The sequence below is a fragment of the Chiloscyllium plagiosum genome, chromosome 1 (genome assembly GCF_004010195.1).
Source record: "Chiloscyllium plagiosum isolate BGI_BamShark_2017 chromosome 1, ASM401019v2, whole genome shotgun sequence".
NCBI lineage: Eukaryota > Metazoa > Chordata > Chondrichthyes > Orectolobiformes > Hemiscylliidae > Chiloscyllium > Chiloscyllium plagiosum.
Window position 1 is genome coordinate 103,749,452 of NC_057710.1, and position 23,464 is coordinate 103,772,915.

The 23,464-nt window shown below is 42.6% G+C and overlaps 1 protein-coding gene across 4 annotated transcripts in view; it reads right to left on the reverse strand.

Moving 5' to 3' along the window:
- The window catches only part of pcdh7b (protocadherin 7b), a 391,978-nt gene extending 373,119 nt beyond the window's left edge, over window positions 1-18,859 (reverse strand). For all 4 annotated transcript variants that reach the window (XM_043693476.1, XM_043693499.1, XM_043693486.1 and 1 more), the window contains exon 1: window positions 15,639-18,859. In XM_043693476.1, coding sequence (XP_043549411.1) covers window positions 15,639-18,770 — 3,132 coding nt within the window. In that variant the 5' untranslated portion in view covers window positions 18,771-18,859. The remainder of the gene's footprint in view (window positions 1-15,638) is intronic.
- Between the last annotated feature and the right edge of the window lie 4,605 nt (window positions 18,860-23,464).

Genomic DNA, 23,464 nt, shown 5'->3' on the forward strand with positions numbered 1-23,464 from the left:
CCTTTATTGGTCAGAGTATTGAGTACAGGAGTTGGGAGGTCATGTTGCGGCTGTACAGGACATTGGTTAGGCCACTGTTGGAATATTGCGTGCAATTCTGGTCTCCTTCCTATCGGAAAGATGTTATGAAACTTGAAAGGGTTCAGAAAAGATTTACAAGGATGTTGCCAGGGTTGGAGGATCTGAGCTTCAGGGAGAGGCTGAATAGGTTGGGGTTGTTTTCCCTGGAGCGTGGGAGGCTGAGGGGTGACCTTATAGAGGTTTACAAAATTATGAGGTGCATAGATAGGATAAATAGACAAAGTATTTTCCCTGGAGTCGGGGAGTCCAGAACGAGAGGGCATAGGTTTAGGTGAGAGGGGAAAGATATAAAAGAGACTTAATGGGCAACTTTTTCACGCAGATGGTGGTACGTGTATGGAATGAGCTGCCAGAGGATGTGGTGGAGGCTGGTACAATTGCAACATTTAAGAGGCATTTGGCTGGGTATATGAATAGGAAGGGTTTGGAGGGATACGGGCCGGGTGCTGGCAGGTGGGACTAGATTGGGTTGGGATATCTGGTCGGCATGGAAGGATTGGACTGAAGGTTCTGTTTCCATGCTGTACATCTCTACGACTCTATGACTCTGTTTAAATATACTGCATTGTAGTGACATTTTTCTGAGTGTTTTTTCAAATTACCATAACCCAAGTTTGTAACAAAATTAACCAAGACAAAACTGTGCATGCCGAAAATGATCAAATCTTTCAAGTAGTCTCCCAATAGCTTTGCAGCAATTTTTATGTTACCTGATTATGATTCCAACTTCAACCAGTCATTTCAAAAATCTTGAACTGGTAGCCAAACACAGCAATCAAACAGTGGCACAGTGGCTCAGTAGTTAGCACTGCTGCCTCACCCTTGGGTGACTGCCTGCGTGGAGTTTGCACGTTCTCCCTGTGTCTGCGTGGTTTTCTGCCAAGTACTCTGGTTTCCTCACACAGTCCAAAAATGTGCAAGTTAGGTGGATTGGCCATGCTAACTTTCCCATAGTGTTCAGGGACGTGTAGCTTAGCAATGGGAAATGCAGTGTTATAGGAACAAGGTGGGGGATGGGTGTGGTTGGGATAAACTTTGGAGGGTTGGCGTGGACTTGTTGAGCCAAATGGCCTGTTTCCACACCGTAGGAATTCTATTAAAAATTATATTCTGTATTTATACCTAATATCTGTTTTATATATTTAACTTAAGCTGGGATTTATTTTGCGAACCTATGATCTGTGGATTAATTTACTGCTGCACCAAAATTGATTCCAAATATGTCATAGGAATGGGTCTTTAAAATCTAAATTAGGTAAACTTATTAAAGAGCATGATCTAACTCAAATATAGAGCAAATTGGTCCACTGCCAGTGTAACAATGCTGACTACACCAATTACATCATAATACTAGTCATTCCACGAATTGCTGTTTTATAATGTCATTGCAGATCATTTACTGCCATTGAAAAATAATACCAAGCATTGCTCAAATTCAAATTGTCTTTCAATTAATACAATTATTTTTGAGGTATTTAAGTTCAACATGAATCAATGTCTATTGGAATCTTAAATAACTAGCTCAGGTAAACCTGAACTAGTTTTTTTAAAATTCTAAAGCAAATGGAAATTTACAGATGTGAGAGAACAGACCAAGATGCAACAATGTTCCTGACGCTTAGTTTTTTTTTAATCAGGGGGTTAACAGCTTCCCTAATGTTTTATTTACTTTGAAAGTGATAAATGCCTCGTCCGGGTAAAAGGCTACTTATTCCAATTAGATGAAACTATAAAAATCTGAAACATGTTGATCCTTGCAAATACTATTCCATTAAAAAGGTGTTTCAATCCCTGCCACCTTGAAGTCCATCTCAGTCTGCATTCAGGAAATATGCAATCCAAACTTATATCCCACCTACTGTTATTTCATCTCCAAGATTCTTGCATTCCCCACTGTCAAAGTAGAGACATGAATATCACAGCACTTCGAGTCCAAATGAAAAGAATAAAGTGCATTTACAAACACTATGAATGGCAAAATGCCCCGGAATGACAACTTGTTTCACAGCATTGCAACAACAAAGAAAAGAATGGGCAAACTTTCTGGAGACATGAGTTGAAATCCTGCCACAGTGCAGATTTTGTTTTTAAAACAAATCTTGTGTAAAAACTGTGCCTTTTTGTTTTTGTGTTTTAAAATTATGGAACTGGAAGAATAACTCTTTTTAATAAACTAAGGATTGCTGCATGATTTAAAAGCCAGTAACTTGCTACTCATTGTGAACAGTTTGTACAGCAAGACATTACGTAACATTTGTAGATGAATGAGAGCTGAGATGCTGTGAACTAATGGGAATGCTGCTCCTTCATCAGGTGGTTGTGGAGTATAAGATTGTAATACACAGAATTTAACTCTTGCTATAAATTCTGTGTCTTACAATCTTATACTCCACAACCAACCGATGAAGGAGCAGAGCACCAAAAGCTCGTGCTTCCAAATAAACCTGTTGGGACTACAACCTGGTGTTGTATGATTTTTAACTTTGTACACCCCAGTCTAACACAGGCATCTCCAAACCGTGAACTAATGGAGTTTAGTTGCAAACAAGAAGCTGATTGTCACTGGTCACTAGCCCACAAACCAAAGACTTTCTACCTACTAACAACTATATGATTGATTCTCAGGTAAGTGAACAGATTGGGGCTGGAAATCAGACAAAGGTTTCAATCAGGTCTCTACCTACCAGGAGCTCTCTCTTTGTTCTCTGCGATAAGCCACTTTAAATCTGACAAAAAACAGTTTATCCTTCATTTAATAGTTGCTGCAAGTTTTAACTTTTAAATAATAAGTCAGAGACGATTTTAAAAAGTAAACCATTTTCTTGCAAAATATGCAAGCATCCAGAGAAGGACAACTGAGGAACAGTGTTCTGACCAGCAAAAAAAGATTCAACTCAGCAACTCTTATGAGCAAAAATCAAGTAACTTTTTGTGTCAAAATTTTCCCTCCTCACATAAATTTTTGCATTACTGTCTCTCTGTGTATGTGCGTGTGTCTATGGCCATGTTGGGGGGGGGGGAAGCAGGGTTCTATTGGGATTAGAATATTAATTTATATTGTTATATGCTAGTGGTTAATATCTATTTACTTGTAGCTAGCATCTACATGCTTTTTATAAATAGTAATTCTTGTCGCACACTGAAACCTGGTCTGTGCATTCTGTCAACCAGGGTAGAGAAGAGAGGTAGATCATAAACTTATTGTGTCCTTGTTGCATTTTAACTTTTTTGACTCCAGGAATAGTATAGCTTGACAGCACAATCTCAGTGAGTGGTGAATGGATAAAAAACTCAGCTCAATAATGAAACTATTGGATTGTTTTAAAAACCTATATGGATCACAAATGCTTTTTAGGTCAGTAAATCTGCTGTCTTTATCTTGTCTGGCCGAAATGATTTTTGAACAGTCCTCTAGAATTGCAAACCGCAAAGTTAGACAGTAGCTCACCATCACCTTTTCCAGGACAATTTGGGATCTGCCAGTGATGCTTATATCCCATAAAAGGATAAAAAATGTAGTCACAAAAATAAATTCTCCAATCATTATCATATTGGTGTTTGTGAATGTTTGCTGTGTATGGACTAGCTGCAGTATGATGCATATTCCAATAGGAGGTTTCACCAGTGATCATCCAGGCAGCAATCAGGAGGAGTATGAGAGATTGGAAAAGGCTTAACAAAGTCTGTTGGCAGTAAGGAGTTGTTAGCTTCACCAGCAACCACCAAGCAAAGAATAGAAGGGAGGTAGTCCCTAGCGGAGAAGACATTTTCAAGAGGAGCTGCTTTGTGATCAAATAGCTGCCGGTAGGTCCATGTGTGGACTTACGTAAATACCGGGCTTTGCTGAGAAGGGCAAACAGCAACAAGATAAGGGAAAGGCAAGAATTTCTTTTTCTTAAGAACACTAGTTGTTAAATGGAACAGAGATGGCAGTCAGTGAAGTGGTATGCTCCTCCTGTCAGATGTGGGAGCTCAGAGAGCAGTCAAGTATCACTGGTGACTATGTCTTTTTCTTAATTCATTCACAGGATGTGGACATCACTTGCTAGGCCAGCATTTATTGCCCATCCCTAAGAGGGCAGTTCAGAGTCAACAACATTGCGTGGGGTTGGAGTCACATGTAGGCCAGACCAGGTAAGGATGGGAGTTCCCTTCCCTAAAGGACATTCGGGGTTTGTGTCCAGCTTCAGATCATCTCAGACTGCCTGGATCATGGGAGTGGCAGTTGAGCACACTGAGGAGTATGCAGGAGGCAGAGAATGGGATAGTAGCTTCAGAGAGGTGGTCACACCACAGGTTCAATCAGGTAGATGGGTGATCACCAGGAGAGGTAGGCAGGTAGTGCAGAGTCTCCTATGGCTATCCCCCTCAAATAAGTATTCTATTTTGGATACTGTTGAGGGGAATAACCTATTAGTGGAAAACAGCAGCTAGGTCTGTGCCACAAGACTGGCTCTGCTCTAAAGTAGGATATGGCAAAGTCCAAGTGAGCAATTGTGATAGGGGAATCTCTAGTGAGGGTTTTCTGTGGCTGCAAATGAGACTCCAAGATAGTATGTTGCCTCCCTGATGGCTGGTCAAGGATATCACGGAACAGTTGTGGTAAACGCTTAAAGGGGAGCACAATCAGCTGGAGGTTGTTGCAGACATTGGTACTAACGATAGATACAGTCAATATATGAAGTTAGGCAAGAGGTTAAAAAGCTGGACCTCAAGGGAAATAATCTCTGTATTACCATTGGTGCCACTAGTAAGTGAGAGTAGGAATTGGAGGATAGGGCAGTTCAATGTGTGGCTGAGGACCTGGTGCAAGGGACAAGAATTCAGATTATTTGCATCATTAGGGTCTCTTCTGGAGCAGAGATGACCTGTACAAGAGGATGAATCACACCTGATCTGGAAGAGGTCCAAAATCCTGGTGGGGACATTTGCAAGAGCATATCAGGAGGATTTAAACTAGTTTGGCAAGAGGGTGGGACACTAAACAGTGAAACAAAAGAGAAGGTTGAGGTTGTACAAATGTTAAAGAGGCCAAGTTAAATAGACAAGGCAAGCAAGAGAACGGCAGGGAACGACGGAAGACTGATGAATTGAACTGCATTTATTTTAATGCAAGAGGCCTGACAGATCAGGCAGATGAACTTAGGGCATGGTTGAGAAAAATGAGACTGGGATATTATAGCTACTGCAGAATAATAGCCGAGGTAGGGACTGGACAGGTAGCTCAAAGTTCCGTGGTACAAATGCTACACGAAGGATAGAACTGGAGCCAAGTGAGGGGGCGAGTTGCATTTTTGATCAGGGAAAACATCATAATAATACTTAAGATATTCCTGTGCGATCATCCAAAGAGGCGAACTGAGAAACAGGAAGTGATCACTCTGATGGGATTGTACTAGGTCCCCCAATAGTAAGTGGAAAATTGAGGAGGAAGTATGTAGGAAGATTGCAGATGGCAGTAGATAAGGCGCAAATCTTGGCCTCCTCTTGGGAAATAAGGCAGGGCCTGAGATGCTATTAGGGGAGGACTTTGGGACCAGTGACCATAATTCTATTAGTTTTAACATAGTTATGGAAAAGAATAGGTCTGGTCCACAAGTTAAAGTTCTACATTGGGGCAATTTTGATAGTATTAGACAAGAACTTTCAAACATTGATTGGGGGAGACCATTTGGAGGAAATGGGACATCTGGCAAGTGGGAGACTTTCAAGATATCAAGAGTTCAGGGCCAGCATGTTCCTAAGAGTGTGAAGGGCAAGGTTGACAGTATTGAACACTGGATGACCAGAGATATTGACCAGGTATCAGCAGCTGGGATCAAGTGAATCTATTCAGAAGTATTGGTGGTGTTGGAGTACACTTAAGAGGGAAATCAGTACTGCAAAAGGGGAGATTTGATAGCTTTGACAGATAAATAAAGAGGAATCCAAAGAGATTCTACAAGTATAATAAGGACAAACTAAGGACAGAATAGCACCTCAAAGATCAACAAGGTCGCTATATAGTCTATATGTGGAACCATAGGAGATGAATGAGATCCTAAATGAACATTTCTCATCAATATTTACCATGGAGAAAGGCATGGAAGCTAGGGAATTCAGGGAAGTAAACAGTACTGTCTTGAAGACAGTCCATGTCACAGAAGAGGACAAGTAGGAATATTAAAATGCATGAATGTAGATAAATCCCTGGAACCTAATCAAGTGCATCCCAAGTCATTATGGGAAGAGCAGGACCTATACACTTAATGGTAAGGTCCGAGGGAGTGTTGTTGAACAAAGAGACCTTGGAGTGCAGTTTCATAGCTCCTTGAAAGTGGAGTCACAGGTAGATAGGATAGTGAAGAAGGCAATTGACATGCTTTCCTTTAGTGGTCAGAGCACGGAGTACAGGAGTTGGGAGGTCATATTGCGGCTGTACAGGACATTGGTTAGGCCACTTTTGGAATATTGCATGAAATTCTGGTCTGCTTCCTATTGGAAGGATGTTGTGAAACTTGAAAAGGTTCAAAAAAGATGTACAAGGATGTTGCCAGGGTTGGAGGATTTGAGCTATAGGGAGAGGTGAACAGGCTGAGGCTGTTTTCCCTGGAGCGTCAGAGGCTGAGGGGTGACCTTATAGAGGTTTATAAAATCATGAGGGGCGTGGATAGCATAAATAGACAAGGTATTTTCCCTGGGGGGGGGAGACCAGAACAAGAGGGCATAGGTTTAGGGTGAAAGATATAAAAGGGACCTAAGGGGCAACATTCTCACACAGAGGGTGGTGCATGTATGGAATGACCTGTCAGTGGAAGTGGTGGAGGCTCGTACAATTGCAGCATTTAAAAGGCATCTGGATGAGTATACAAATAGGTAGGGTTTAGAGGGATATGGGCCAAGTGCTGGCAAATGCGACTAGATTAGGCTAGGATATTTGGTCGACATGGACAAGTTGGACCAAAGGATCTGCTTCCATGCTGTACATCTCGATGACTCTAAGCTAGGGAATCAATTGTGGGGCTCCTAGCAGATATATCTGTATCATCAACAGCTATGGTCAAGGTGATGGAAGACTGGTGGGTGGCTAATGTTGGGCCATTATTCAAGAAAGGCTTCAAAGAAAAGCCAGACCGGTGAGAATTTCAGTGGTGAGTTGTTCGAGGGGTTTCTGAGAGACAGAAACTCCATGCATTCGGAAAGGCAAGGACTGATTTGGGATAGTCAGCATGGCTTTGTGCGTGGAAAATTGTGCATCATAAATTTGATTGAATTTTTGAACAGGTCACCAAGAAGATCAATGAAGGCAGAGCGATAGATGTTTACTACATAGACCTCAAGGCAGCATCAGGGGGTGGAAAACTCGACATTTCGGGTGTTACCTTTCTTCAGGACTGGGTATAGATGTAGGGGGAGCTGCCGATAAAGGGCATGGTGGGGGCAGGGTAGTGAAGTGAGAATAGGTGAATACAGGTAGAAGGTACTAACTGTACTCTCTACCCGTCTTCACCTCTCCCCACTTCACCACCCTGTCCCTGCCACCTTCTCTATCTGCAGCTCCCCCTAAACCCATCCCCAATTCTGAAGAAAGGTTATACCCGAAACATCGACTTCTCCACCTCCTGATGCTGCCTGGCTTGCTGTGTTCTTCCAGCCTCCTGCCTGTCCACTTTGGATTCCAGCATCTGCATTTTTTTTTTGTCTGTACTACATAGACTTCAGCAAGGCCTTCAATGAGGTTCTGCATGGTAGACTGGTTAGTAAGGTCAGATCACATGGGATCTAGGGAGAGCTATCATGTTGGCTTGTAAGTTGGAGACAGAGGGTGGTGGTAGAGGGTTGCTGTTCACACTAGAGGCCTGTGACCAGCTGTGCCAGGAGGATCCACTATTATTCATCATTAATAAAAACCAAATTGGATGCATTTGCAGATGACATTGTAGATAGTGAGAATGTTATCTAAGAGTACAGTGGGATCTTGATCAATTGGGCCAGTGGGTCCAGGATAGGAAGATGAAGTTTAATTCAATTAAATGCGAAGTGTTGGATTTTGGTAAGACAAACCAAGATGGACTTCCACAGTTAGTGTTAGAGCCTAAGGAGTGTTGGCGAAACGAGAGCACGATGGGTGCAGGTACACAGTTCCTTGAAAGTGGCATCACAGGTAGATAGAGCGGTGAAGATGTTTGGCACACTTGCTTTTGTTGGTCAAAGCACTGAGTACAATGGGACATGGTGTTACAGCTGTACAAGACATTGGTGAGGCTACATCTGGACGACTGCACACAATGCTGGTTGCCCTGTTATCGGAAGCATACTATTAAACTGGAAAGGGTGCAAAAAAATTTACAATGATGTTACAGAGACTAGCAGATTTGAGTTATAAGGCTGGGACCTTTGTCCCTGGAGTATAGGAAGCTGACGGGTGACCTTATAAAGGGTTATGAAATCATTAGGGGCAGATAAGGTGAAGAGCAAAAGGTCTTTTCCCCAGGATAGGGGAGTCCAAATCTAAAGGGCAAAGTTTTAGGTTGAGAGGGGAAAGATTTAAAAAGAACCTGAAGGCCAACATTTTCACACAGTGCTTCTATGGAATGAGCTCCTGGAGCAAGTGGTAGAGGCGGGTACACTTACAATATCGAACAGACATTTGAGCAAGTACATAGATAGGAAAAGTTTCAAAAAATATGGGCCAAATGCAAGCAAACAGGAGTGGTTTGGTTTAGGAAACCTAATCGGCATGAACGAGTTGAGCCGAAGGGTCTATTTCCGTGCTATACGACTCTATGACTCTGGTTGTAAAGTGATTTGGTATGTCCTATAGTTGTGAAAGGTACAAAAAAAACACAAATCTTTTTATTTTACAGCTACATCTTTAAAGACAATAGGTAATTTATGTGTATATGGATATAGCACACTTTAAGATGGTTTTACTTAACAATATTATGATACTAATCTCCATATTACATTCCTTTCTTCGATCTCTAATTCTCATTATTTTGTTCTTGAAACAAGAACAAAAAAAGACAGATATTTTAAGTATTAAATAATTTATCTGTGATTACCAGTTTGAATTCAGAGAGCAGAGCATCATTGTATAGCTGTTTCATCTTTACATTACATTGTCTAGCACAGTAATAACAGCACTCAGCCATAGTGACAGCATTGAATGACATCTTTATAGTTTAAGAAAAGAAAGACTAACACATGCCATTCAAATACATGCATGGAGTGCTGCTTTCAGACCTGTGACTATGGTCATTTTCTATCAAAAAAAATGACTTGAAGTAAAAGTTTGCTTATTTACATTGATTGACATTGACCATGCTACGAAAGATGTTTTTAAAAAAGAAAGCTTCTGAAATCAGTTTGTTAAAAATGAAACTATGAAGTAGCAATTACAACAATGTGATGCCACCTGTTGGCAATTCTTCCATCATAAAATCATACAATCATACAATCACAGAACTCTATCTTGTGGAAACAGGTCATTTGGCCCATCAGGTCTGCACTAACCTTCCAAACAGCATTCCAATGAGACCCAACCTCCTAACCTATCTCCATAACCCTGCATTTCCCATAGCTAATCCACCTAACCTAAACATCCCTGGACACTATGAGCAATTTAACATGGCCAATTCATCTATCCTGCACATCTTTGGACTGTGGGAGGAAACTGAAATACCCAGAGGAAACCCATGCAAACACACAGAGAACATGCAAACTCGACAAAGTCACCCAAGGCTAGAATGGAACCCAGATTCCTGGCGTAGTAAGGCAACACAGCTTGCTCTTATGCTGGACTGTAATATTATCTGCTTATTCTTTGGCATCAAAGGTCATTTTATCACTCAAACGTGTTTTCATAAATTGTTCAGGCCTAATCTAAAACAAAGAAAAACACAATTTTAGAAGCTTTCATTGGAATAATTTTTTCTCACATAAGGAATAAAATAGAGATGCTATTCCTTGCAAAGGTATATTCTACTCTTCAAAAATTGGTGAGTTTACTTCTTTTTTGTTAGATAGACTAATAGAATACCTACAGTGGAAAAGGAGGCCATTCAGCCCATCGAGTTCACACCAACTGTCCAAACCCAGCTCTCCACTGAATCCCATTACCCTACATTTACCATGACTAATCTACCTGAACACACATTCATGAACACCATGACAATTTCAGAACAGCCAATTCACCTAACCTGCACAAAATGTGACAGATGACAAAGCCATTGTTGATTTTTGTAAACTTTATTTCATAGATTACAAGAACCCTCCACAATTTGACTTTTTTAGTCATTCAAGGGATCTGGGGGTTGCAGGCTTGGTCACATAAATGGGATATGACGAAGTAATATGTGTTATTTTTCCAGCTAAGTACTGATAATCTTTTAAATTTGTGTAAACTTAATTTATATTATCTAAAAGTCAATACAAAAAATACTATTTTTGGATGATGATGAAATCTGCACAGTACTAGCTAAAGACATAACACTAAGGGTCATATTAGTTAATTTCACTATATTTATAAATATTTGTTTGACTAATTATTTATTTCCAATTACACGTATTGCACTTCACTCTCTGTAGTAGCTCTTTTGCTTATGTATCCTTTATTTTCAAAGTTATAAAGATTCCAAAGTAGTGCAGAGCTTTGAATCAGTTTAGTACGATCTTTACTATTCTTAGTTGTGAAATATGCAAATTGCTGTCTTGTTAAAGATTTTGCATTCAATGTAGTAAAATAAAAGGCATTACATAAAGCGTTTATATTACACGCAGCATTTCCAGTGCTTTCTATTTATTTTGCTTAAATGAAGCTTCACCAATTCCATTTAGATGACGTCTTTGGATATCATAAAATAAGTAAGCCAATTGGAAGCAAGACTGGAGGTGATTCCATCATGATTTTAAAGAGAGAAACACAAACAAATGTAGAAAAATGAAAAGATATAAAATACACACAAATCATAAATCATAAACATAAACAAGAATGAGACAGATATGGAAGAGGGAAAGAAAAAGTGAGTAAAATATCATTGCATTAGTGAGAAAGAAATACCAATGTAATGAAATTATGAACTGCAACTGCAATCATTTATGCAATTACTCTACTTCATTAGCCAATAAGCTATTTTTCTGTCCAGTCAGCTGAATATTTTAAAGTGGATGACATCACAGATGAACCTAGTGTACATACAAATATACCTTCTCCTAAGGGAGTTATTATTATTTGGTATTCCATCAATTTTATCTGCCTGAACCATGGGCAACCAATCTGAATACGATTACTGTAATCCACGTGATTTAAATTAGGCGAAAGGCATTCATCCACTAAACCATCTGAAGAACATTAATTGTGCTGCCTTTAGGTAAAGTTAAGCATGTCTTACATGCAATCTCATTTTCAATCAAGAGGTATTCGGACCAATACATGAAACACCCATATAAAACAACCAATTATTTGTTACTTTAATTTTCTAGAACTTTTATTTTGTAAAGCAAACATGAAAGAAAGGCCTTTTATTGGGCCTTTTATATTAGATATACCTTTAGAAATGTACATGCTTCATGTTATAACGTTTTCAACAGAAGGAAAAGAAAGCATAGAATATTTTGAATGTTATTTCTCTGTTGCTAATAAAATGACACTGTACTCAGTTGTTTGCATTGTTTTAATTACAGAACCAATTTAGAATAAAATGAGCACATGCAAGTACTTTTACACATTATTCACACTCTTTCTGGAATCGAAAGAAACAAAATCAAAAAATCAAGCCGACTGTTTTGTATATATTGACAACACTGAATTTAATAGAAAGTGAAATGTTTGGCAATAGAACTATATAAGGATCCAAATAAGAATAAACTTTGTCATCTGTAAATTCAACAATTCTGGTCACTACTGAACTAGCATTTAGCCATGAAAGCTGCTATGTTCTTTAAACACAACTAAAACATCCCTGTTCTTCTGGGTGTGGCAGCCATCAGCCTTAACTGAATTGGCATACAAGTAATACTGTCCTAAGCTGGGTCAAAAATCTTCTGGATATTATTAAACAAGCAGTAAATACTGTAGTAGCTATGATTTGCTGGATGTACCTTTTACTTCTGTATTTGCTTGATGCTGTTTTGGAAATGCGTCAAGTTTAAAAATGGCCGTGTAACTTGGGCATCAATGTGAATGCAAAAGTGTGAAACTCCTCCAGAAGGCTCTCTTACACTAGCTTAATGTTACATTGTATGCAATATAATTCCACACAGGTGTAGAGATACATTTTAAAAGTTTCCCAGGTGAGTGCTCACACTTCAAAATGTTTAACGTAAAAAGAAAGCTGACTATCTAAAATGTCAACCAAGAAGCAGATCTTTATTCTTGGGACCAGGAATGCACACACAAAATACTTTACTGCTGACTTAGCAAGATCAACAGTGATATGCTGTCCACTGAAAACTGCATTCCACAAATCACAGTCTGAGACAATTAGCTGTATTATAACCTATTTTCTAATCAACCTACTCAGCAATGTTATGACATACCTCTAGAACAGGTGGGATTTGAATCCACATCTCCTGGCTCAAAGGTAGAAACACTACCACTGTAACACAACAGCATTAGCATGCAAAGGCCAACATGTATAATTCATTTACTCTTTGCTCACACTCCATTGAAGGTTTATTAAATGGCTTTCTTCAGTTGCAAGACATGAACAAAACTTGGTACTGACACATTTTTAAGGTTTGTACATTGTGCGCTCAACTACGTTCTGAGGCTAAGTTCCTCAATTCTCAACTACAAGTTCCTTGAAGTGTATCTCAATAATTAGATGTGGATTTTAAAGTTGAAAGATATCAAATTTAATTATTTACAGACACATGTTTATGGTCATGGCTTTAAATAGCTAAATATGAATATATGATGGGTAAATTTAAATTCCACTTCACACAGTCATAAGCAGGAAGATGGCAAAAACAATCAAATGGAACCACACCTCTATGCAGTCAGGCACAGCTTTCTCCAATGTGTTTTACAATGAATCCAGTGTCCTAAAGTTAGTTAAAGTGTACTTTTACACCCAGGTCACACAAGCACAATATCACAACAGATATGAAAATATGTTTTCCACCTTCATCTATGATGAAGCACTGTTACAGGTAGTGAAACATGAATAAGAAATAGATTAATTAAAGATCCTCTCAGACTTCAATTAACTATAATTTAACTTTGGTTCAATTGAAAAGATGCATAAAATTAATAAAGATCAAAATGCTGAAGATATTATCAACAAAGCCAATGGCTCATTGATGTGCGTTCCACAGCGAGATAGCAGAATTGTAAATTGTTGTTTCATTTGACTTGCATCCAAAGAAATCCATATCAAACAACAGAGATGCTCAGCTGCCTAAAAATCTCATTTGTCTAATTACCTTCAACTTCCTCCACACTTGGTTAAGACAGATTTGAATACTATTATTTATCTCATTGTAAAGGCATTTATAATGATAAATGACAATGTTCATTGTTTATTTTCAGAATTAATTTGGAATATGTATTTTTTTTATTTCTGCCATGAATGCTAATAGAAATTTACATGGAATATTTGAAACAGATTGGGTTTCTTAAGCTTCAGTATAAATATCATTCGTTGACTTTAGCATCTTCTTTAATTCTAGCTCTTGAGTAAATATATGGGAAAGTATACATAGCCTTTTATTACGCTGACAATCTCTCAAAAATACACAGACCAAGATAACCTGAACAGAACGATGATTCACAGATTATTTACTTGAATGAGGAGTTGCTTAATATTGAAGAATAGGACACAAAATACAAATACATATCAATAGCCTGAAGTTATAATTTATGTGAGTATATTTTTATCTTGACTTGAAGCTATTGTCATTATATTGATATTTATTTTTTTCTGCCACAAAAGCACAGCTCAGCATATTTTTTTAACTTCATGAAAACAAAGTATTAAACATATTTCATCCAGAGTAGGTAGATAGCAAGAAAAACTATCATTTACACCAAATACAGTGTGCAAACCTTGCTGTTTTGTCCAAGCTTAACTCCAATTCTACATTCCCGTACTGAATTAATAAATAGAAAATGCAAGTTTCTGATGCGGCTAAGCTTTGGTGATTGTACACAAGAAACAAAACATGCCTTCCATTTAATTAGTTCCAAATGCATCAGAGTATCTATCATGGAAGAATATATGCAACCATTGTGACATTTCATTCATCACACACACTTAGAATAGGCACAATAATCAGAAAATTGTTTAGCCTGTTTTACTATTTTGGGGAGAGAATACCGATCATTCAACACGTATTTGTAAAAAAAAGGGTCGAGCTATGACCTGTCATAGTTTATTGTAAAGGTAATAAGGATTTTAAACGTATTGCCTCGGGATGCTCTCAGAGTTCTACTTCAAATTGTTTTCACAATGGTGTTCAGAAGTTTATCACCGTTAGAATAGTCTAGGATTGTAATTTTACATATCAATTAGATTCAACATGTTCCCAGAAAGTTGCAAAGAAATGTAATACTAAACCTGTTTGTATACTTTGAAGTTTGCAGTAATATTAATATATCAAAAGTTAAACAAGTAAAACCTATATTTTTAGACATTTAAAATAAAACTTTAAACGCCATATTACTGAAGTTTTAGAAAATTACTTTACAATAAATGGACATTCTCAAAGACTATCATGTGTGCCTGATCTCATTCATCACTAACAGTCTTATTACTTTTAGTCATTTAAATAAGTAAAAGTCTTCTATATTTTAGTAGGAATAGATGCACAACTGTAACATGTGATTGCCACTGTACATGGACTCCAGTTCTAGAAGAGTATTTGATTTGCTACAGTGTAGCTACCAAAGCTGTTTTAGTGATTCATATCAAGGTAAAGACATCAAGCCATGCATGTAAAGAAGAGCTCTGGGGATTTATTTTCAAGTGACATTTGCAACATCTGAATTTTGCCACTCATAATTGACATTTGGCAAAATGTTGATGTCGCAAATACTGACACCAAAAAGACCAATAGATTTTATTTTATCTGCTTATCTCGCACTATGCAAATACTAACTGAACATGAATGTACTTCAATTTAGTTGTCACCGTGAAATAGATCTGTGAGCAACTGACGTTGCACAGGTAATTCATTTTGGTTCAGAGAGAGGGGAGAAAGAGGAGGATTAGTGCAGTGACATCACAAAAGCTCAATTACCCAAAATGCACAATCCTAACTGGCTGATTATGTACAGTTCTGTGTTGGCTTTGCAATGTAAATGAATTTTTAAAAGAACTACATAGTTGTTACATTTATTCCCAGTTAGGATTTAAATAATTGAAAACTTCTTCATCCAAGGTTCTACATGTTTCTCAGTCTATTTTTCAACATTCAACATTACGATTTTACAGAAAATCAATTCTGAATGTGCATACATCATTACAAAGTATATGTGCATGTTAAAAATGCATGATATTATTCTGCATTCAAACTGATGATTTCTCCCTCCTAAACTACATTTAGACATTGCTTTGGTAATTATTGCTTCTTACCTGCTTGCTGTACTTGTTATTTATCTGACAGCTGTATTCAGAGCAATGGTCTGATTCAATTGAGATGTTGTCACCTGTCCCTACGAAGGTGTTAGCAGGTGGTAGTTCTTGCACTGCCTGATGTTTCTTCCCTGCAGTAGGTGACTGGGGGTGAAGCTGAACCGTTGGCAATGGGGAGCTAGATTTGTAATGCCTACCGAGGTCAGGGCTCCCAGGTCCGCCATTCATGGAACGATAGCGACCCATGCCAGGGCTCTCTGTAAGTTTCTCATTCACACTGTCATATCTCTGTCCATTTGGTTTTGATGCTTCCACAGTCACAATGCTGCTGTACAGAGGTTGTTTGGACTTTTTGTTCTTTTTGTCCTTCTTGGGTTTCTTCGACTTGTCGTGTTGCTGGGGGGTGAAAAAGTCTTCTGGATCCTTTTTTCCTGCCTCATAGCCATTCTTGGATTTTTTGGGTCTGCAGTACCTCGCCAAGACCACGACCAGGATGATTAAAATCACTGTCATGACACCAGCAACCACCCCAATAACAATGCTCAGTCGTTGCTTGCTCATCTCGTAATTTGGATCACCTGCAATATCTTGCTTCAAGGAAGTGCGAAGACTTCGGGCTATCTGTGCTTCCACGACCGTAGCGTTTGAAACACTCTCGTTGACGAACACATGGACCATTGCGGTGGTGTACTGTGAGGGCTGCCCACTGTCATTAACCTGCACTATCAACCGGTGCAGTCCATAGTGCTTCTGAGTGAGCTTTCCCACCAGGGAGATCACACCGCTGGCTGAGTCAATCTCGAAAAGTTTGAAGGGGTTCCCCCCCACGATGCTGTAGTTGAGGTCAGCGTTGATGCCAGTGTCTCGGTCGGTCGCCAGGACGGTAGCCACCACCGTGCGCAGGTTGCTGGAAGGGGGGAGCACGGTGTACGAGGCGTTCTTCGGGAAGGTGACGGTCGGCGCGTTGTCGTTCTCGTCCATGACATAGAGCGACACCATGGCGGTCGAGGACCGGGGGGGCTCCCCGCCGTCCACCGCTTTCACCTTGAAGGAGTAGCTGGTCTGCTGCTCCCGGTTGAAGGACACGGTGGAGTAGATGGTGCCGGTGTCGTTGTCGATCGAGAAGATGCCGCCGTCCTCCTGGACCCGCAGCGTGAGCTCGGCGTTGCTGCCCTGGTCGGCGTCCATGACGGTCACCATGCCGACCGGGCTGTGCGGGGGCAGGTTCTCCTTCACGTAGAAGGTGAAGACGTCCTGCATGAAGCGCGGCTCGTTGTCGTTGGTGTCGGTGACCCGCAGCAGCACGGTGGCACTGCCCTGCAGGCTGGGGCTGCCCTTATCCCGGGCCAGCACCACGAACTCGTAGCGCTCCGTCTGCTCCCGGTCCAGCACCGCGTTCGCCACGATGTCTCCCTTCAGCGGGTCGATGGAGAACAGGCCTCCCGCTCCCCCGGCTCCCCCCGGGGACGGCTCCAGCGAGTAGGCCACCTCGGCGTTCTTGCCGTCGTCGGCGTCCGAGGCGCGCACCGAGGCCACGGCCTCCCCGGGCCGGTTGTTCTCCGCCACCGAGACCCGCACCAGCGGCTGCGGGAAGACGGGCGGGTTGTCGTTGACGTCGGTGACCCGGACCAGCAGCGAGTTGTTGCCGGACAGGCTCGGGCTGCCCGAGTCCACCGCCACGATCGCCACCGTGTACTGGCGGGCCGCCTCGTAGTCCAGGGGCGCCGAGGTGTGCAGGAAGTACTTGCGGGCCCTCTGCTCGCCGTCGGCCGCCTCCCCGCCGCCGCCGCCGCCGCCACCGCCACCATCCCCCCCGCCCCCGCCGGCCGGCCTCAGCTGGAAGGGCACGTCGCCCACCACGGTGCAGGTGACCGCGCCGTTCTCGCCCTGGTCCCGGTCGGAGACCTGCACCAGCGCCACCGGGGTGTCGACCAGCACGTCCTCGGCCACCTGCGCCACGCCGTCCCGCAGCACGATGCGGCCGATCTTGCGGATGTCGACGCGCGGCGCGTTGTCGTTCTGGTCGCGGACCCGGAGCGAGACGGTGGCGCGGTCGGTGCGCGCGGGCTGCCCGCGGTCCCTGGCGGTCACCGTGAAGCGCAGCTGGCTCAGCTCCTCGCGGTCGGGCCGGTGCAGCACCGTCAGGCGGCCCGTCGCCTCGTCGAGCCGCAGCAGGCGCCGCACCGCCTCGGTGGCCGCGCCGAAGCCGTACTCGATCTGGCCGTTGACGCCCGCGTCCAGGTCGGAGGCGCGCAGCTGCAGCACCGGGGTGCCGGGCGGGCTGTTCTCCGCCAGCTCGGCCTCGTACAGGCCGCGCTCGAAGCGCGGGCTGTTGTCGTTCACGTCCGAGATGAGCACCCGCAGCAGGGCGGACGAGGAGCGCGGGGGGTCGCCGCCGTCCCTCACCCTCAGGCTCAGCTCGTACGAGTCCCGCCGCTCCCGGTCCAGGGCGCCCTTGACGATCAGCTGCGGCTGCTTGTCGCCGTCCGGGGTGTCGGCTACCTGCAGCTCGAAGACGCTGCCGCCGTTGTTGCCGCGGGCCTCGGGGCTGCCGATGGTGCCCCCTGCTCTCCGGCCTGCCTCCCCCCCGGGCCCGGAGCTCTCCTCGGGCACCAGCAGCTCGTACCTCTCGATGCCGTTGGTGCCGAAGTCGCGGTCGGTGGCGGTGGGCAGCAGGTAGAGGGTGCCCACCGGCCGGTTCTCCTCCACGGTCAGGGTGAGCACCGGCGACGGGAAGCTCGGCGTGTTGTCGTTGATGTCCTGCACCACCACGCGGCCGTCGTACAGGTCCACCCAGCTCTGGGCCGGCCCGATCACCGACACCTCGAAGTCGATGAAGCACTCGTTCTCGTCGAAGATCATCTGGCACTGCGGCAGCTTCTCGCGGTCGGTGCGGCGCCCGGTGGTGCTCAGCTCGCCGGTGATGTTGTCGATCTTGAAGTACTCGGAGCCCGACTCCAGGCTGAAAGTCACCTCGCCCGAGCCCGCCACGATGCCCAGGTCGCTGGCCACGTTACCGATCCGCACGTCGGCCGGTCCTTCCTCGGTGATCCGGTACCGGAGAGCCTGCTTGGCGCTCGCCAGCACCGCGGCGGTCCGCACGAACAGCAGCAGCGGGAAGCAGAAAGTCATGTCTCTCTCTTTCCCTCTCGTTATTTCTCTTCTTTATTATTCTTCTTCTCCCTCGGCCAAAGCGGGGGTTGGAATCTCTCCCGACTTTGGAGGGCTGACAGCTGTCCGTCCGTCTCCAAATACTCACTGAAGTGACGGGGCTAGCCTCGCACACATCGCTTCAGTTCCCTGGCTCCCTTTCCCTTCTGTCTTGCCCCCCACCCTCCCCCCGCTGGAACATCCTTCGGAGACCGGCTCAACTCTTGCTCTCGGTCGAGAGATCGCCGGCTTCGCAGCCACAGCCCAAACGAAGGTGAAGAAACAGCGCTGAGTCGAATTGATCACCTGAATCCGCTAGTGCTTTCGGACGTGCTTCTTGGGTCACGTTGTTCCAAGTTTGCCCTGCAATCCGCAGTTAGTGCTTCTTTACCTGCATGCTGCTGCTCGCTGGACTCTGTGTGTGTGTGTGCTGCAACCGGACTGCCCCAACCTTACTATTGCAGCCTTTTCCTTCACACTCTCCCCTATCTTTTTCTTCCCCTTCTCAATCTCCCCCCTTTCTCTCTCCGACCGTCCGAATTGACTCCAGGCGCTGCTGTTCCTCTGCAGAGCAGCGGAAGACAAAAGGTCTGGAAGCCGTCAGAAAGTTGATATGGGGGGGGGGGGGCTTGTTAAATGATTGCGAACGCGATCCGTTTCCTCGCGTTCGACGAGCAGAGTCCCGCAGAATAAAGGTTGCCGGTAATGACTTTCGTATTGAACCCGGAGAGCTGTACAAAAAGGGCTGAGCTGCCAAGCTGCGTCTAAATGCAGATACTCCTCTGGACTGAACGTGGACAGGGAAATCCTAGTTGATACAACGGGAATCCGAATGAGAGCAAACTGATTTCACGATGCGGACCTTTAAAACAAACGACGTCTTCCTTCTGGATCGGGTCCGAGTAGTTGAATGTTCAAAAAAATCCCCAACTGAAGACTGAATATGATGCAGTACTTTTGACAACGGCAAGTTTTCTTATTCCAGTCCCCTAAGTGTATCTCAGCTCCCTGACGCAGTCCTTTATGTGGTGCTGAATCCTTCTCTGAGAGAGAGAAAAAAAGTCCTTCCTTGTTATTCGATTAGTCGTGGTCTGCTGAGTAGTTCATTGCTATTCCTGCAGTTGAAGTTGGGTTTGTCTTTCTCTCCCCGTACAATTCAGCCTTCTGTATTCCGAAAGTAGCTGCAGGTTACAGCGCAACCCTGACTCCAAACGCCGATGCTTCTCGGAGGATTGGAGTCTATAAAGGAGTGAATGTAATAATGTTCTTTTCTCTCCCTCGGGTTGGAAGATCTGTAAATTCCGCTCCTTTCCCCCCTCCCCTTTATATCTGCGCGATGTTAAGCTGGGAATTCAGGTTAACAGCATAGTTCCGATTTCTCTCTCCCACCCTCTTTTGTATGCCGTCCCGCTCAGTGTGGGTGAATGTGAGAGTTTTCTGACTCATTTGAGGTAGCGTCACCTACACGAGTGAAAAGGAACTGAAGCGCGGTCAGGAAATGCAGAGATTCCTCTTTCTACATCATCCATCTCTTCCCTCATTTGCTTGCTTTTACGTTCGTCGCTTTCCCCCCCCCCCCCCCCGTGCCGTTGCACTTACTTTAGTGCAACGTTATTTTTCCTATTAAACGTTTTTGATAGCTTATCATCTTTTCGATATTATCTTCCTATTTTCTCCTAACTGTGCGCATTTGGCTACGTGCCTTGATACCTTCGGTGTTTAAACCTTTCTTTGCGGAAGTATTTTAATTGGAAAATATTTTGCATGATCGATCTTTTCAACAATTCCATCTCGTTCTGTAGCTTTGAGGGAAGGCACGATTTAAAATCAGTCTTTTATTCTGACAGAGTAGGGGCAGCAAAAGCTCGTATGTGTATACAACCAAGGTTGACTGCGAGTTAAAAACATTTTTTAAAAATATTTTCCTTACAACCATGATAAAGGGCGTGCTGTCCTTTGCGTTCGCGACTTGTTCTCATTTGTGAAAAATTAGAATTTGAATCTATATTTGACAATATACTTTTTTTAAAAATGAGAAACCGGCGCATTTCTGCCCAGTTGACTGGACTGGAGACCCCTTTTTTATGTATACATTGGGGAAGTGCTGTATTTGCAATTTGCAACTGAATGCTGCAACGCCGCGGTGACTTCTTTAAGAGAGAGAGTGTGGGAGAGCGGGAGGCGCTCGCAGGCGCGCTGTGAGGACATCGGATTTTGCCGGATGAAACTTGCCTGCTGTCTTCCCCCGCTTTTGCTGAACTGAGTTGGAGCAACCGCACGGACCGCAGCCAGTCTGCGGCAGCAATGAGCAGCGCCTGCGCGGGTAGGCGTGGGACAGCACTTGGTGACAGCCAGAAAGCGATGACAGAGGCAGGGGCAGAGAGAGCGAAAAAAAAAACGCTGCTGAGAACAAGAGCTGCAGAGAGAGAATATGGGAAAATAGGAGAAAGGGAAAACAATCAACTTGGCGAACTGCAGTTTAGAAATCAGCATATGTTTTACACCTCTTACTTACGATAATTGTATTTTAGGGTGGACTGTCTCCGTGTAGCGGGGAGGGTTGGGGTGTCGGGGAGCAGGTTGATTATTGTGTGAAGCAATCTGTCAGCGTGGTTCGTGATGCTGCTAATCGGTTCAGACTCTTACATTCAGTCCCCTCGTTTGCATTTCAAAGAAACTTTTAGTGAGATTTAGATTTTTATGCATGAAAAGTTCTGGGCAGGATGTGCAAGCGGTACCATCCTTGGATCGCAATTGTAATTAAATAGGGAATACACAGGTTTTTTGAGTGGCTCGTGTCTAACACAAAACGAGTTCGAATACATCGGATTTTCAACGTCTGCGGTCTTCGATTAACAGTGAGCAACGACATTCTATATATAATCGAGTTTAAGCTGAAAGGTCACATTATGCAGTTAAATCAATATAGATTCTATACAGCCCTGATGTAAGAAAAAAATCTTGTTAGAACCTGATGTATGTAAATTTTGACCGGGTTCCAATGCAGTTTCTTACAGCGAGCAGTTTCACCTGTGTTGGGTCCTTACAGTTGAGCACAAGGCTAATGTTACTGGCAAAATGGAATCGTGAGTGTCAGTGTGCAACATTCTAACTGCACAAGTAAGCTCCTATTGTCAGAGACCTTAATACATTTGCGGGTGCTTTCATTTATGTCTCAGATTTGATGCCTTGCTTAAGCACTTGCACCGCATTTAAAATCGATATCAGTAGTTAGCAGTATAGTTTTTGCTTCCTACTGCGCTCTCTATGCAAGTGTTGGGTTCTAGCTATAGCATAATATTCTGTATACCCACATTTTTTCCAATTTATATGTACCGAATATTAATTGACATATTTTAAATTAAAATGACATAAATTGTTTTGATATGCTATCCTTTTAACAAAATTAGTAAAATATCTTTTTAAGATTTCAGATGTCTGATGGTTTATTAAGCAAAACATTGTCATGTGACATTAACCTGCGCAGGCCAAGAAAGAAAACTGATGTGCTGGGAGTACTGCATATTACATAGTATTCTCTGGTAGAGTCCAAAATTGATTTACAACTTAGGTTGAATTAGCCAGTTTCAGTAGTTGGGTCACTGTACCTCAATTCCATATTCACACTCATGTCCAGAGTCATGATCACAAACTTAAATGGTATTTAAGCATATGTGAAACCAGGCCATGAAACCATGACACACAATGATATTGTTGAAAATCATCAACACTAATTGTCTAGAGCAACGCATGAACAATGACCATTTGATGATTTCTCATTGTTTCCAAGTTCTGTGGAGCCAGACCCAGAAAGAGTTGGTGACATTGGGAGAGAAATTAACAGACAATATTGAGATGATAATTATTGTTTCCAAAAACGTGATATTATTTTGGCAAAGGTGCTAAGGGAGAATGACCGATTAAATTGTTTTGATCTCTCTAAACCAGGTAATACACATCTGATACAACTTGCTTTCTTCGTTGCAGTTCGGCACAAATAGAAACTTGACAAATGACATTTCAGCCTACCCGTAATTATAAGTATCTTATCTGCAATTATAAGCAGGGTGGAGTTGACCTTTAAGAAGACTATTTATAGGAAAGGAATGTTTTAGATTAGCAGTGTGTTGTGTCTTGGTTGTTTCTAATCTGTTTTATTTGTTTGTCTTCATAGCATTGAAAGAATAAACAGAAAATAAGGATTATCAGTTAAATTACTGAAGATTCAGAAAAACAATGATAGCAATTGTGTTTATAAACACAAATATCAATGTGCTGCAATTTAGAATAGCATTTCAAATAAATACTTGCATCAACCACCAAGCACAATACATTTCCATGACTAACAAATAAATCTTCCTGAAACAAATGAATTTGCTGAAGAACCTCAACAGGCCTGGCAACCTCTGTGCAGAGAAAATCCTGCCAGACTTACTAAGTTTCTCCAGCAGTTTCAGTTTTTGTTTGTTTCAGATCTCCAACATCCACAGTTCTTTGTTTTATAATCTTGGTTTCCACTTAGCTAGTTTTAATTAGCTGACATAGGTTTGTATTGTAATTATTGTTTATTTTGGTTGTCAGTGTTAAAAAGTAAAGCTGTGGTCATTTATTTTTAATGTTGCTCCCAGCTGTAGGAACAATTCAGAATTAATGGCAGGTTATCTTTCGGACACTAT